The sequence below is a fragment of the Rhagoletis pomonella genome, unplaced genomic scaffold, assembly GCF_013731165.1.
Source record: "Rhagoletis pomonella isolate Grant_MI unplaced genomic scaffold, Rhpom_1.0 Rhpom_scaffold_00011, whole genome shotgun sequence".
In the NCBI taxonomy this organism is placed as follows: domain Eukaryota; kingdom Metazoa; phylum Arthropoda; class Insecta; order Diptera; family Tephritidae; genus Rhagoletis; species Rhagoletis pomonella.
In genome coordinates, this window is record NW_023458565.1 from 30482705 (window position 1) to 30499801 (window position 17097).

Below are 17097 nucleotides of genomic sequence, written 5' to 3' on the forward strand. Positions count from 1 at the left end.
GTACTTGTCCAATTTGCGCTTTCTTCTTCATCCAAATACAGTATGTTCACCTAAGGTTCCTCGGCTTAGGAAACCCTGTGCAGGCTTTTCTATGGCGTGAATATTTGCCAATTCATTCCCAACTGTGTTCCGACACCCAAATGAGGTAAACCAGGTTCTGAAGGCCAGACCTAACAACAGCATGCCTGAAAGGCAGAGTGAACTCGCCCCATGCCAGCGAAAAGGAGCCCTCTGAGTTGTATGCCATATACTTCTGTTCCGATGCCATAGTAATTTTTGAAGACGTCAGTACATCAAATGCGGGGATTTTATTTGTTTATTGTCCCAGTTAGTCCTATTGGGGGAAAAAGGCTTTGGAATTATGTGTGAAGTTAAACCTCATATATTTATTTAGTTTTTTTTTTTGATCTCTCGGCAGGTCGTCCAATTTAATATGAATGCTTTAAGCAGCCTAGACTGAGCCCCTTTTTGGGGATTTCTTTTTTGCTCAGGCATCTACGGACCGAAAGTAGGTTCAGTTACGTTTGAATACTCAGACGAAAAAAAAAAAAATGGAATTACCATCGGTAAGGTGCTAAGTTGAAATTAATTCTAGACAAAACTCTCAGTGAAACCATCCGAGTCATGTGGACCTGTAAAAAAACGTTTTGGTCCGACAAGGGACGTGAACTTAATGTTCTTTCCTTTCGCTGCTACTGTTTGTGCAGAAGATTACATTTTTCGGTAGAAAAGAAAACGCCATAGAATAGCAACCATATTACGTTTCAATAAACTTCAAAGGTTGGCTTTATTTCATATTTATCGTTTCAGGCATTCGATCTGGATTGAAAAACAAACACATTCACATTTAACCTGAGAGTCAAACTCTTAACACAGATATTTTAAAGAATTTTTGGCAGAATAGAAGTTAGAAAAGGTATTTTTCAAAAAACAGTGAACGTGTGAATGGCATCTGCCGGATACCAGAATAGGCATAAATGTATTCCCGGAGCCCAGATCTAGCCAAGCATTGCCCTAAGGTCCAGCACAGACACAGTAATTATGCATGGAGGGAATTTATTTAGAGCCAATACACTAAATCAGTATTACTGATTAACCGAAAATTAACCCTTATACCAGAATGCAATCGAGTTGTAACGAAGCGAAGTAAAATTTTTCGAGATTTATGTATGAAGCTCAGCCATAAAAATACTATTCCACTATGTAGTTTTTTTTGACAGCAAGAAGTCTAATGGCACAGAAAATCTCTTCCTTATCGCATGCGGTAACACTATTTCTGAGCCACCATAATTAATGTCATGAACTAACATTTTACGAAAAATACAATTTTCTATACTCTATTAAAACATTTCACTATTTCTATTTCAGTTTAAAGAAGAAAAATGGATGAAATAAAACCGAACAAGTAACAAAAAATAAGATTAATGATAGATAATAAATGGACAACAACTAAGCTGGCAAACGAAAGAAATTTCCAAACAACCGTGAAAAAGCGCCGAGGATCACCCGGTCACAACTGACGTCAGAAAAGAGATATCCATCACAATAAAGCAAATAAATAAAATAAAACAAAACTTAAATCACACATTTGTTGAGAAAATTGCGTTGTTGCTTCCGATTTTGAAAGACCACACACACACCCCCACATACATACATGCAAGAACACAAGCTCACTGTGACCAGGAAACAAAAAGAAGAAATAAGCAGATAGCGCAAGTCTTAAAGAGAAAATGTTTTCTTTGAAATAATAAAAGCAGATAAGAAAGTCATTTTACTTTATTCCATTAGCCGCAGCGGCTGGCAGCTGAATCACCCACGCAGTGTTAAGTAAATTTTTTGAAAACTAAAAATACGCAACACAGATGAGGAAGAAAATGCGCGAGGAAAAAAGTGTGTAATTGCATGAGTATAATTATACCCATGCATGCTGCTCTAAAGTTCAAGTGTTGAGCCTTAAATTTAGCCGGAAGGGTGGCTGGTATATTTACATACATACAGCATTAATTTTGAAAGAACGCATCCAACATTTTTTGTTACTCATGATATTGAAACCAAATGGATTAGATTGATATTGATAACAGATTGTTGATAGATTTCTTCACCTTATTTCAATATATGCAATTATATTTAGAAATTAGATTAAATGCAAGTAATCTTGTATTCGCAAGATATGAAAGATTTTGCTAACGCAAATTCGTGATTTTCTTCTTCTTCTTCTCATTTAGCACTACAATCGTTTGTCGGTTTGTGCCGCGACCAAAAAACTTCGAGACTTGCCTCTCTACTTTGCAAATGTGCGCCAGTTGTTCATACCGGGTACAGAGAAGTCCTTCTACACTTGGCCCTTCCATGACTTTTAACAATAAATCTTTCTGACAATCTTTTATGGAATATCTAACCAATGACTAGAGACAGCCTATGTAGAAGACGATCCTTATAAACTTTGGCATCTTACTAGTTTATGGTTCTCTTGTTGTAAGTTAATGTTTTCCTTCTGACAACGAGCTTATAATGATCTGATAACTGTATTGCGTGTGGTTTTATAACCTGTACCAACCTAACCAAATCTCTATTTAGATAAACCTTCCATACAGCCCTATTAAAAATATAAGGACACTACATTTTGAGCAGTTTTGAGAATTTTTCTTTTCTTTGTTTAATGTTTATTCATTTTTTATACAAATACAGCTTATCCATAAAAGTCCGAATTTCAAACTTTGTAGAAAAATTAAAAAAAATAAAATAAAAAAATAATTACAAAATTTTACAACAAATTTTTTATTAAGAATTTTTAGAAAAATGCAGATTTATAGCAAATTAAATTCTAGCTTAATAAAGTATAGGTAGAATGTAGCTAAGAATTCGCGTTGATTTTTGATAATTTCTTTTGCCGATGGTGTTATTATTTTCGTCCATACAAAAAAAAATATAAAATTTCAGAAAAAAAATTATCAAAGTCAACGCGAATTCTTAGCCACTTGAATCTTGCACTTTATTGAGCTAGAACTTAATGGGCTATAAAACTGCATTTCTCTATAAAATCTCTATAAAAAGTTTGTTGCTGTAAAATTTTGTTGAATTTTTCTAATTTTTCTACAAAGTTTGAAATTGGAACCTATGTATATGGTTATTGTTAGGTATGAGCTGTATTTTTATAAAAACAAATATAGATTAAACAAACAAAGGAAAATAGTCAAAACTGGTCATAATGTCGTGTCGCTATTATTTTTCACAGGTACTGACTCGGTTTCTTCAAACCCGACTTCCTGCGGTTTTTTTTTCAATATTTTTAGACTTTTTTTGAAATCTCGGTTTTTTGGATACTGAGTAAACCAGATTTTTACAACCGAATAAACCCGTTTTCACCTCGCTTTTTTTTTATAGAACAGAATCTAAAAATTCTAAATATCTACATATTTATTTTATTGAAAATTTAACTAGAAACTTTATATTAATTAAAAAAGTAAAAGGAATACCGAACGAAAATATTTCACGGGTCTTTTTGTTGTAGCAGCTTACTTAACTCTGTCTAAATAAGTGAATCGGCAGGCAACATGTTGTCCTCGTTCTCCAGAATGGAGCTGTATCAAAATATCGCCAGCCTTACGAAGTAACTCGAGGCCTTCGTCTGCGATAGGTGGCGTTGGTCTGCGATGATGGAATTAAAGGGGTAAGAGTTGACAAAGGTGTTGATTGATTCTCGACTAGAATAGACTATGTTTGAATAGTCGGTCTGGTTCAGTGCATCGTGTATTCTCATTCCCAAGACTGTCGGATCGAGTTTTTCTGTTTTTCTCGTAATAAAATACTCTTCGAACTGATTTTGGCTAATATGGACTATGTAGGGAGTCCAACGCACCATCTATCAACGGTTTCAAATGTTTATACGTTAGGGTGGTCCAAAAATGCATGTGAAAAAGTAAACTCGGAGTTTTTATGCTCTTACCTCCTAGGATTGTTCTATACCGAAAAAATATACCCCATTTTTAATCAAAAAATATTTAGAGGTCGCTCAAAGTTTTCCATTTATTTTATATGGGGAAAAAACTTTTCGTAGAAATGGTATAGAATTCTTGAAAATCAATACTTTTCGATCGGAAAACTCTGTTTCTCTTCGGGAGATGCCAATTATTTTTTTAACCATTTTTCATAGTAACTATATTTTATAGGTCCGCCAAGCAAAAACCCCCAGAAAATGGTAGAATATGTAATCGGGGGATAAATAAAAATTATTTAGCATTAAAATATGGTTAAATTAAGTTGGGTATTGTTATTGGAACTCTCATTAAGAGAACCAGAGCGTTCCGATCGAAAAATATTGATTTTCAAGAATTCCATACCATTTCCACGAAAAGTTGTTTTTACCCCATATAAAATACATGGAAAACTTTGAGCGCTTTGAGCGACCCCTAAATATTTTTTGATTTCAAAATAAAAAATGGGGGTATAATTTCTTCGATATAGAACAATCCCAGGACCACCCTAATTTACGTACATAGTTATGTCCTGGATTTTCGGAATCAATATTTCACCAACTTCCTGATGAGCTAGACTTCAAACTTCAAACTTAGCTCACTTCCAAAGAAAAATATTTCGTTCTTAACTCAATTTTGCTTATTTTGGCGCTATACGGGTTTCTGAAATAATCGATTTAATTCTGGGCTTAAATTGTTTTAAATGCGATTGACACTATTAGTCTAAGAGAGGGCGAAGCCTGCCTCCGCTGCACAATTTTTTCTTGAATATCGTCCCGGTTAAATGCACTTTCAAAACAATGCATCTTTCCTAACCACTGTCGGACTATTTTGAAATCAAAACATATTCAGGTAGATTTACGAATTTTTATTCCACAATTTTTAAATCACACTTTCTTCAATTAAAAATGTATACGCAATAAACCTACTTAATAAATGCGCGGCATATAAAAACCTACAAAATTTTATGTCTTTTTTATGGAGCGCCAGCACACGAATGTAATTACGAAATTTTGTTAAAACAAAAAAAAATAGTTTGGAAAACAGCTGCGCGCACTAATTCTAAGATGATTTCTGCACCCTAATGCAACATTTTATTAGATGAACAACACAAACGCAATGCCAGCTGCTAAGCTTTCCCGGTGTTTAAAAATAATTTATTTCGTCACACTTTCAAATCGTGTCAGCTGCGAAATAATTAAAAAAAAACTACCACAATTTAACCGAAAAAAGACGCAAGACGCTACGACATTTGTCAACGCGCAAAGAAAAGCCGGTGAGTGCAACGCAGAAAATTTGTGTTAGAAAATGTTAGACGTTCTGAATACTTTACTTATTTTTGTTTTAATAAAACACAGCACGAATTGTTGCCCCAACAAAAGCTAAATTCTAACTAAAACTTTTCAGAAGCAACGAAATGACATCATTTTGCGGCAAGTAAATTCAAATTGAAGATACAAAAACAAATAAAAAACAAAAAATTGAGTGCAAAAAAGAACGAGTAATAAAAAAATTGCAAATAATTTTTCAAGTCTTCATTTATGGCCTCAAACGTTTGTCCGTCAGTGCGAATGTCAGTCAGTTTGTTTATCTCCCCAGCGGCGTTTGAGCGACTTGCAATTAAGCTATTTGTAAAAAATCCAAAAATGTACAAAAATGGTAGCAAAATTATAGTAGTTAGAGCAGATAGATGCGCTGCTATGCTGCCTCGGTCGTCTCGAGAGACCAACACCAAAAAAGGCATTTACAAATACCTGTAAACAACAAACTGACATACAGTAATACACTTTGGGGGTTATAAATATTTCAACTGTCATCGACTGTGACATGCTTATGGCGTCAGTGGGGAGGGAGCGCAGAGAAGTGCACGCGTAAGAGCTGATGGATTTGAATAAAGAAAACACACACACACACAAAAACTAAATAAATACGAAGTTCAAAAATCGCGGTTAAAACAAAACACGCAACGAAATTCTATCCAGCAAAGTTGTACGAGTTACTTGTAGCAGCTGCGTTGCATTGTGCGCGTTGTCAGCCGATATTATTGTTGATATTTTTAATAACTTCTGCTCAAAACCGCAAAAGAATTTTCTTGTAAATTTATAATATGTAGATCATCCAACATCCAATACGATCACATGTTATCTCGAATTTCTGCGAGACCACAAAATCGTTTTTTATTACATTCGATTTATAATAAAAATGCAATAGGCAATCGCAAAAACAAAAAACTCTTAACAAACCCAAAATTTATATTCTTTAGAATTTCAATATTTAGATTTTTTTATTTAATTTTCTTCTACGAGCGAATAAATTTGATTCTTTGTACTAGTGATTGCTTCGACAAGCGAACTTCTAAACGTCTAAAATGAAACTAAATTCTTGAAATCATAACGTAGCACTTTATTTGAAATTAAATGTTAAAGCGATATTTTCCAAATCTTTTATTTTTAAGTTTTCAGATTCATTTGCCGAAACACTTGCTCAGAGCGCCCCTCAAGCACCCACAATGCTAAGGAAAATGAGCGCAACAGCAGCGATACGGGAAAAGCGTTGGATAATGAGAGAGAGAGAGAAGAGAGAGCGAGAGAACAGAGAGATGTAGCTTTCCCAAACAGCGAATGAAAGCTTGTGATCACGGGCGCATCCTACATAAGCATCAGTGTAATCGTCGCAATATATATTGCCACCGTTGCGTTTTGGGGGGTGAGTGTGTGTACAGCTGCATGGCCTGTATGTAAATTGAAAATGCCGCAAATGCGGAAAATTCATGTAGCATGTACAAATAGGAACGCGCGCGGCACATTGACCGTAAAAGAAAGTGTTTAAATATTTTTTTGTTGTTCTTCCTCAATTTACTTTAGCTTAAAATAAAAGACATAAACAGAAAAGTGAATTGGGGAAATCCATGTGAAATCGACCAATGGTTGGAATCAAACATTTTTCTTATGGATAAATTTTGGTCAGAACTTTTCTATTATCATATAACAAAGTTCTGTGAAACGAAAAAAAATGCAAAGTTTGAAAAATTCTAAATTTCATTATTATCGGGATTTTGCAAGTTTATTTTTTTAACACCTATCTAAAAAACTATTAAGTTCCAAAAATTGTTCTGGTCTCTTTGGTGATATTTAGAGCTTTAAAGAAAAATTGAAAACAAAATAATTCAAAAATAAAAAAAATTTAAGAATTTTAACATTAAAAGCACAAACTTATAAACATTTTTGACAATTTTTTTTTACAATACTTGCGACAGATCTTAAGAGATGCTGAAAGTATTCTTAAAGATTGAATTTTTGAACAAAAAAAAATTACAAACTCTAAGTAGAGTAGATATGTTAATAATTTTTTATTTAATTTAAATTTATTTTTAATTAAGAGTTTGCAGTATAATTTTTCTTTTTACAAATCAAAAAATTCATATTTGAAAAAAAACACTGAAAATTTTGTTAAGAGTAAAAGATTTATACGAATTTTTGTTTTTACGAAATTTTTATTTTTAGATTTTTTTAAATACATTTTTTTATATAGTCGCAAATATCACCTTTAAAGGGACCAGAACCACTTTTGTAACTATAATCGTTTTTGAGATATTAAAAAAATAAGCTTGCAAAATCCGGGAAATCGTGAAATTTTGAAACTCGAAAAAAATGTCATTCCTTTGGCAGAACTTCGTTACACGATAAAAGAAGAGTTCTGATCAAAATTCATCCAAACCAAAAATGGTTGATTCCAACCATTGGTCGATTTGACATGGAATGCCCCATATATATATATATATATATATATATATGCATATATGTGTATTTAGTAAATTGAAAGTAATTTTCTTGCACGAGGAAAAGAAATAAGAAAAAACGATAAAGAAAATTTAAATGGCTATGGATGATCGCAATTTCGAATTTGTACACTCCTGCATGTCTGATTAATAAATAGTTCACGGAATTTCTCGGTTTTAGCTATCTAAATGAAGCAGTTTTAAAATAAAACCTTATATCTCAACAAGCTATAGGTTATAGTGACCCGATCTTTTTCATTTTCACTGTAAACTTAAACTTAATGAGGAAGATACCTCTGCTTGGCTGGTTGATGTCCTTGAGAAGACAAAGGCTGACATCACCGCTATCCAAAAAATGCGATAGATGGGGCAAGGCAACAAACACGCGGGGCTTTGTGGTTGGGAGAGAGACACCGTCGCAGAGTACTGTCGTTCAAACCCAGTGGACAAGCGTATCGCCATAATCCGCATCAAAGCGAGATCTTTGAGAAACTAATCGATCCTCATGTTGTGATAGAAGGAAAGAACACTTCCAGTGTTTTGGATATGCGTACACTCCGCCGACCAAACACTGATTCAGATCAGCAGAAAAATTTCCGTCCAGCAACGGAAGGACTTATGCGAGGAGTGGAACCACAGAGAGCCCGAAAGAACAACCGGTACGATGAGAAACAATCCCAAAGCTATAGAGAAAAAAGATGCTACCTCCAGGGCCACAACTGCGATTGGGCGCAACGAGAACTTTGTTGGATCGATATAAGGAACTGAAAGGGAAGCGAGACGTATTTGCCGCAATAAAAAGAGAGAGACCGAAATGCGTGAGTGCGAAAAGCTTGAAATGTTGGCCGTTAGGAAAAACGGCCGACAATTTTATCAGAGAGTTAGGCGACTTACGGAAGCTTTCAACACCAAGAACAACCATAACTTAAATTATGGAGGAAAACTTTTCCAACCTCTTAAATGGTAGCACCACTCAAAACGTAGTAAAGAAGATGAATCCGATCACGGCTGTATAAAATGGCGTTAAGCAATCTCCGTGAGTCAAGGAGATACCAAACGAGGTTTCAGACAGGGCTACTCTCTATCGTGAGACGTCTTTAATATAATGCTAAAAGGAGCTCATAAAAGTTGATTACGGATGGTATCGACATCATCGGCGTCAACAACCGCACCTTTTGTACCGCCTTTTCTAAGTTGGATATGGAAGGAAAGGCGAAATATCTCCTGTCATCAAACAGTCAGCGCATTCGCAGCTCGGCACTCACGTCATAGTTGTCTGTCATAATTTCGGTAAAATGTCAACCTCGAACTCCAACGAAGAATCCATTTTGCCAAAAATTTCTACTTTGGACTGACGTACAAAAAAAAAACACACACACACTCTATATGTAGGTCACTCATCATGCTCGTGCTGGTATATGGCAAAAAAGCATGGACAATACCAACAACCGATGAGGCGGCTGTTGGTGTGTTCGAGAGAAAAATCCTGCGAAATATTTACGGGCCTTTGCGAGTCGGCAATGGCTAATACGGCAGACGATGGAACGTAGGAGCTTTACAACGACACAGACAAATGCAGCGCCGCTTGGGCATGTCTCTGAAAGTTTTCAACGTGGATCCCGCAGTAGCAAAGGAAGAGAAAAACCTTCTTTGTGATGGAAAGACCTAATGGAGAAGAACTTGATTTCACTTGGCATTTCCAATTGGTTGCTTTTTTGGCCTACGCCGTTTCAGCGCCAAACGAGAAGAACAAATTCCATTAACTACATTTTTATGAGTTTGAATAATTGCATTTTTTTAAGCTTCTTTCTATTTGGGGCTTACATATGACCGTAAATTTAGATGATGATGAAATTATATTCACCTAAAATAGAAACGAATTGGCCATAAATTCAAAATGGGGAAAGTCTTCTAGACAAAATAGACAGAAACAATTACCTTCAAATTAAAACATATGCGAAAAAAAAAAATTGTGCCGACGTCAAAACAATGGACAAGCGTTTTTCACCTGACTTTTCCTGCCACGAAATTTATTTTTAATTATAATTTCGTTAGTTGTTGAACGTTCAAGATGTGAACAAGCCTGTGCATTTTAAGCAACATTTTCGACGACAACACCTTCTGCATACTTATATATGTATGTATATATGTATATACATTAGAGTGCGTCACCAAACAAAAAAAAAAGTTGCGGTTTTCCACTGGACTTTAAAAATGCATCACACGCCTAACAAAAAGGCGGTACTATAAAATCGAAAATATAGAATTTATTTCCAAATATTTCGAAAAACTATTAAGATTTACGTGAGCTAGACCGATTTTAAACTCTTCTATCATCTGAGGCGATTTTTTAGAAAAAATATATATTTTTAAAAACTAATTTTATTTATAAAAAAACAATAAATTTTTTAAGGTATTTTCATATCGGTCCAGCTTACGTAAACCTTAATATTTGTCCGAAATAATTTGGCGCAGGTCTTAATATATAATAAATTTTATATTTCCGATGAAAAAAATAACCGTTTTTTTATGAAGAGTGATTCACCCTAATGTACGTACACCTGCATCTACGATTGTATGTTGGGTGTCAGTTGGTAATGAAATGGGAATTCAACTTAGCTCTATCGGCCCGTATTTCAAAGATGCTTTTATAAAAATTACTAAATGATCTTGAAATAAATTTAATTTTGCGCCAAACGGAATACTATCGATAACCAGGTGGCATATTTCATTGCGCTTCTAATTACTTTTTAAAAGTATATGCGTTTACCATAAATAATAAGCCTCTGCAGCGTGGCATTTCATTTAAGGAACGCTTCAACTTTTAAAGGAATAATAAAAACAAAAAATAGTCAAAAAGAGTGTGCGTATTTCAGTTCTACTATTTATAGGCACACAGTGTTTCGATACTGTTTCTTGGCCAGGCCAAATGTGCTACGACTAAAACAGCGTGACTTTTTTTTGTTGTTATATGTACTAATAGCCTATTAGATATTGCGTGGCGGGCGTGTGTTTGCCGCCCTGCTTGTGTGTCAACATGCGACATCACGAGACAGCAGTCCCCAGCACTCCACTGCAATAGAGCAAACACACCCAACTTTATGGTGAGGAGTAGGCCGACCGTTTGAGTGCTACAACAAACTACAAAGCAACCACACACACACATACATGAATTTTAAATACTTTCTATTTTTAATCGTACAAAATGTGTTTTAGGGGTCTAAATGATGCCTTTCGAAAATGGTCAAAAGTTCAATGAACGAATAGTTTATATGTCAACCAACAACATGTTTTGTGGAGATAAAACAAAATATCGAGGAAATGAGGTTTTGATTTGGAAGCAAATAGCTACAATTTTGTTTTGAAAAACTCTAAACAAATATTCTGGTCACTAGTTTGTTGCATTAGATCTGAATCTAACTTAAGAAAGTCAAACAAAAACAAGAAGAGAAGTTTACGTTCGGGCGAAACCCAACTTACTATAACGTTTCTCAAAACTACGTGATAAGCAGCGGTGTTTTGACTGTCAAAATTGTGTACACTTCTCTTCCGAAAAACTCAGTTTAATGTGTTTTTCCATTTCTCATAAGCTTTACGGATAGAAACTATTCATAGCAGACAATCTTTTAGAATAAATATTTTTTCTCTATATTGGAACAAAACTTATGGCGCTATTAAATTTAAGCAACATTGCATTACTTAAAAATTAATAAAAGGCGCAAAACAAAAATTCATTATGGCTTTTACGTTGGAACAATTGTATAAACATACAGACTTTATACCTAGATTATTATTTATATGGGAATGAAGGAAAATAATATAAACATTTATTTGCCCAACCATATGTACTACATTACGAGAATGTGCCAAATAAATGTACAGCAGATGCAAAAGATGTATGAAATTTTAAGTGAATTTCTTTAGCCATTTCCATTAATAGCTTTAGTTAGTTGTACTTGATGATTCAGTTGTGCTTAATGTGGCAAACACATAACTAACTACATTGACTAAATACATACAAAATGTACATATGTACAAATATTCATATAATACATAATCGCACTTGACATCGTCAATCATACGGCATAGACGCTTCGTTAAACAGTTGCTATTGTTTGATGAGGTGTGAAATATGTTAAGCCCGAGAATTTTAAATGTTGACTAATTTTGAGCAAAACATTCATACGAACGCAACATAGAAATACATACATAATGCAACTTTAGCAGCAATTATACAAACAATATAATCGCTTTGTGGGGATTAAGAAACACTAAGAGTTTTATAAATATATTGAGTTTGACAAATTTGTATTCTATTATTTTTGGGGGAAATTTTAAGTAGTCGAGTATATTTATACGCATAATATTTACGAAAATCAGCAATTGCAATCGAAAAAAGCTTGTGAAAAACAGATAGAGCTCTGACAGCAACAAGTGGAAACACAAATTGTTGCCTCGCTTAAAATTATTGCCTACAATTTGCGCTCTAATACCGCTGACCTCAACCATGAGGTGGATTTGAATTTAATTGGTTAATGTTTTAATGTTTAATAAGCAATCGGCTTAGAAATACATTCAATGTCAATAAAAAGAAAATATTATACTTGAAATTGTGCACATAATTTGCCAAGTGAATGTGTCATCGACTGTAGACAGAATGGCGCGTCGTAAGAAAGCACACCGAGAGATATGTATATGTAGAAACTATATAAAAAGCATATACATATATATATATATATATATATATATAGCGCCACTCAAATGCAAACATATAGTATGTTCATATGTACTTATGTAAATACAGAATTTCAAATGCTTGATTTCGATACAAAATATCGTATAATTTGCACGGCTAGACGACGGTAATCTTAGAAATTTGTACGTTTTGACACCTCACAGAGAAAATTTAAGTGAAAATAAATAATAATAAGTAGGCCATGCAGACTGCAAGCGCACATACATACATATATAGATCTATACAAACATACATAAATACCAAATTATACGAGTATCAGCAGATTAACTAAGCCAAATCTGCGTATAAGCAAGTGGGTCATTGCAGCCGTTCAACAACAGGTAATTAAAGCTAAACAGCTGCGTTGACTGAGACAGTCGATTGATGGACAGACAAACAAAACAAAGGTGGTGCTCGCGGAATGTGCGTCGCATCCCGCCTCGCCGACTGATCAACAAAAAATGCCTTGCCACGAATTGGCTAAAGCGCAAATTTACCAATTGGATTTGTTTTTGCATTGCACTTAATACCTATTTACATACACTTATATATATGTATATATACAAATAAGTAGATACATATCTAGTGCGAATGCTTATTGAGTTCCGCATCCTACGCAGCAGCCACAATTGCGAATGGCTACAGTTGGGAAATTACGACGCCATTGCAACGTAATTACCTAGGGAAATTACTTTTTCCTTTTAAACACATTTAACACAGTAAATTTACATTTGTGTATGTATGTCTGTGTATATGTACGCGTGTGCAAAGTGTTGAATTTTTCGTGTGGGAACTAATTAAATAAATTTCGCTCTTAATGATCAATTTCATTTAGGATTTTTTTTTTATTACAATTGAAAGGTATATAAAATGAAGGAATGAAAATTATCATAAATCACTTTAAAATTGATCCCAGAAAGTGTTTCATTTTCTACACAAATATTTTGAAAGCACCAAACCAGACAATTTTGCAAACTCATGGATTGCCGTCATCATAGACACATATGTACATCTTTTGAAATTTTTATTTTCTACAAAATAAGCCTTAACTCGAAAATGTCGAAGATAAGTGTCTTTCCAACCGGTTTTTTTTTTACTCGAGCTCTTCATGTACGATACAAGTAGTTGGTTGGTCTTCGATGCAGGCTTTTAGAGGCGAGAGTTGACGAACGTATTAATCGATTTTCGATTGATCCTGTTTAAGGCCTGTTTATGGCTAGCTAGCATTGACAGAACCTAGTTTTTTTTTTTTTTAAATTCGTGAGATGGCTTCTGATGCGCCTGGGAGAAGGCTCGCTCTCAAGCATGTGCCTGCATGGGTGGTTACTACGGTATTGCTTGCCCAGCATGATGTTATGCTTTTGGACCTCGCGGTGTAAAAGATGCTCAGGCGACATCAGAAGGTAATGTGGCGTTCTGACAATGTGAAGTTTCGCCCATTGCGTCTTATTAAACCCTGATGGGCACACAGGCGCTGTATAGTTTAAAATTGGCTGCCCAAATGCTTTGTATGTTTCTTTGCTTTTCCCCCAAGTGCTGTCGGTGAACAGTTTTAGGACTTTCATTTTGTTGCCGGTTGAGGTTGTGTGTACAGAGAGGAAGATCAAGATGTAAGTTTACAGATTATTTACGGTAAGAATTATTATTTCATCGACCCGTTTGCCCAAACTCAGTTCGACCTCCTTCGTGCAGGTGGTTAAAAAAGGTTTTTGTTGATTTCATAGAGAAAAGGGTCCGGTTCTGTGAAGTGAAGAAAGTTTGAATAACCATTCACTTTAAAATACCGGGCAAACACCTTGTTCAGTTCTTCTAAGTTTGGAGAATCGATCTCGAGCATTAAGCAACACAGAAATTTTGGTATTATATTGGCAATGATATCTATAAAGCATTTGGCGGTAACTAATCCACACTACTTTTACAAATTTGTCATATTGTTCAGATGTTATTTTCAATGGGAGAGCCACGAAATCCCCGAAAACAAAATCCCCAAACACAAAATCCCCAGTTACAAAAAATCCCCAAATATATTATCCACAAAATTAAAATCCCCAAACACGAAATCCCCAAATTTTTTTGGTGACAGTGTCACAAAATCCCCAAATTTTTGAATAAATGTTATTACCGATCGTATTGTTCTAATTCGTAGGTACATACACCCGGTTTACACGGTTCAAGTACTTGAAAGTAATTCTTGTTCATTATCTTTTGTGTTTTCTATTTGCTTTTACACGGTTAAATTCTTTTGAAAATTTGAAGATTTTGATTTTGGGGACATTGTGGTACACCCCTTTTCAATAAATCATTCTATAGGGGAAAATATATTATTGCGTAGGTCGTAAATTAGGCTATAAATTATAGGGCTGTTCCATACGCTTTCCGGGCTGTTTCGGCAATTAGAGAGTAAAAATAAGTAAAAAATTAGTCGAAACGTGCTAAAAGTGTCCAGAGCGTGAGGAACGCAAAAAACCACATTTCGTGCCCGGAATCAACAAATCAGCTCTAAAAAAGGATTTTGTGCGTATTTATCTTATATGGCGAATAAAATTAGCAAATACCTACATTTTTTTTTTTAACTTTAGTGGTATTTTCCATTTTATGTTTTATAAAATTAGCTTTTAGAAGTAAACATACAACAGCTGTTATGGCGATTTGAATTTGCACATTTTTGCTCGTAAAAAAAGTCCGGGCTGTTTCGGGCTCGAAGAAGAAGATATTTGCGATCCAAAAGTGGAACGTGTTCGCTCTCTATTACCCATTTTTCTAGCATGAGGAACGCTTTCTGGGCTGTTTTGGGCACCCGCGGGCTCGTGTGGAACAAACCTAATATAAACCTAAAAAATTGCATCCAAATTCTAATGAAATAACTGCTGACACATACTAAAAAATTATATTTCTACTGTCGACATATTTTCAAACTTTAAATTTTTCGCCCCAAATTCAATATAAATTTATTTTTGTACATAAATACAGACCTTTAAAATTTACACTTTACTGTACTGTTGTGAGGTACAGAAAACTTTTGTAACATCACTTTTCGTATAAGAATCGAAATTTTATCTCATTATAAAAGTTCATAAAAATTTTAGGTGATGATTATTTCTATAGTTGTTGTTGCTATTATTACTAATATTTTTGTACTACCAGCACGCAGTAGTATATCTCTATATATCTTTTAATATATATATATATATATAAGAATACATTTATATAAGTGCAGCACTCACCTCTTTCTCCTTATCTTTCTCTTCCGTATCGTTGGCCGAATCTTGTCGTTCTGGATCGAGATCCTTTAAAAGCAGAAAAGAAAGAGAATTTAAATTTATAGTTTGAAAAATATTTGCAACATGCATTGAATTCATAAATTACAGCTACTTAATCAAAGTCAGGCGCGTGTCAATGTATGCATATAAGTATATACGTAAATAGTATAACTGACGCCCAATGAATTTTCGAAATTAAAATTTACAATAAATTATAATAGCTACAGACACTAGCACTTGCAAAATTTATTGCGCTTTCAAATATCTATTTTTGAAAATCGTGTATGTATTTTAAAGGTTTGCTATGCCACAAATGGTAATTTAGGAATTCACGTACTATCTTTCAGTTTTGACATAATTTTATAACGTGTTTACATTAACTTGATTTAGCGCTGAAATTTGATGTAAGATATTTGCAGGCAAGAATAACTATTTGGGGTATTTTTAATGCTGGTATTCATGCACTTTTTTTTTAATATCTTTTTCTAACTTGGTGTTGCTGAAAAACGGAAACTGCCTAAATCAACGATGATATGAATTAGCATTTAGAATTTAAGTAATTGATGTTAATGCACAATATATCGCACACGTTCTTCACAAGTACATTATTAACTTAATTGGACGTGGTCTTAAAAAGTGCTTCCAGGCTTTTTATGAATTTTTCAGAAGGGAAAGAAAAAGTAGTTTCCTTCGCAGAAACCCTATAACAGAAAACTATTTTGTAACAGTAACTAAGCATTTCTCCTTGGCGAAATCCATGTTACTTATCCGTGCTTTTTTCTTTCAAATGTTGGCTATTCCTTGTAAATGGCTTATTAAAATCAACTAAGGAAAGGAGTTAAAATATGTGTAGGTCTACATTGTTTGCTTTTGGGTATCATTTCAAAGTGGAAATGGCAGAACGGATTAAGAGTTGACCTTTCCAAAATGGAATAGCTCTCGCTCTCAATTATTTTTGCAAAATTTGGAATAAAGAGCTCTCAATCTCATGTCGGAATGCCCGCTACAGTTGGGTCTAAGTAACCGGAACGACCCCGATTTATATCTGGCTCAGGATTGTGACTCCAGCATTATCCCCAACAACTTTTGGGGAAATTTGTATGCTGTTACAATAACAACAACAATATCGGAAGCCGAATGTTCGAGAATTATGTATTCTTACAGTTTTCAATCTGAAATTGCTAAAAAGCAAAATTCAGCTCAATACTTTTTAGGGTTCGATTTTGATTTTGCCGACAAAAACCCTTAAAAACTTGTTGCTAGTTTTCTTACTAACTATACAGCTTTTGTTAGCGTCAAAATCTCTAAATGATGTACTTACATCCATATCGATATGTACAACGCCGGTGG

The 17097-nt window shown here is 34.3% G+C and overlaps 1 protein-coding gene across 1 annotated transcript in view; it reads right to left on the minus strand.

Annotated features, from left to right (window-relative positions):
* Positions 1-14147: 14147 nt before the first annotated feature.
* The window catches only part of LOC118746939, a 59389-nt gene continuing 56439 nt past the window's right edge, over positions 14148-17097 (minus strand). Inside the window, exons 4-5 of the mRNA XM_036480931.1 lie at positions 15712-15774; positions 14148-14227 (exon numbers count right to left, since the gene is read on the minus strand). Of these exons, the coding sequence (XP_036336824.1) occupies positions 14206-14227; positions 15712-15774 (85 nt within the window). The 3' untranslated portion in view covers positions 14148-14205. The remainder of the gene's footprint in view (positions 14228-15711; positions 15775-17097) is intronic.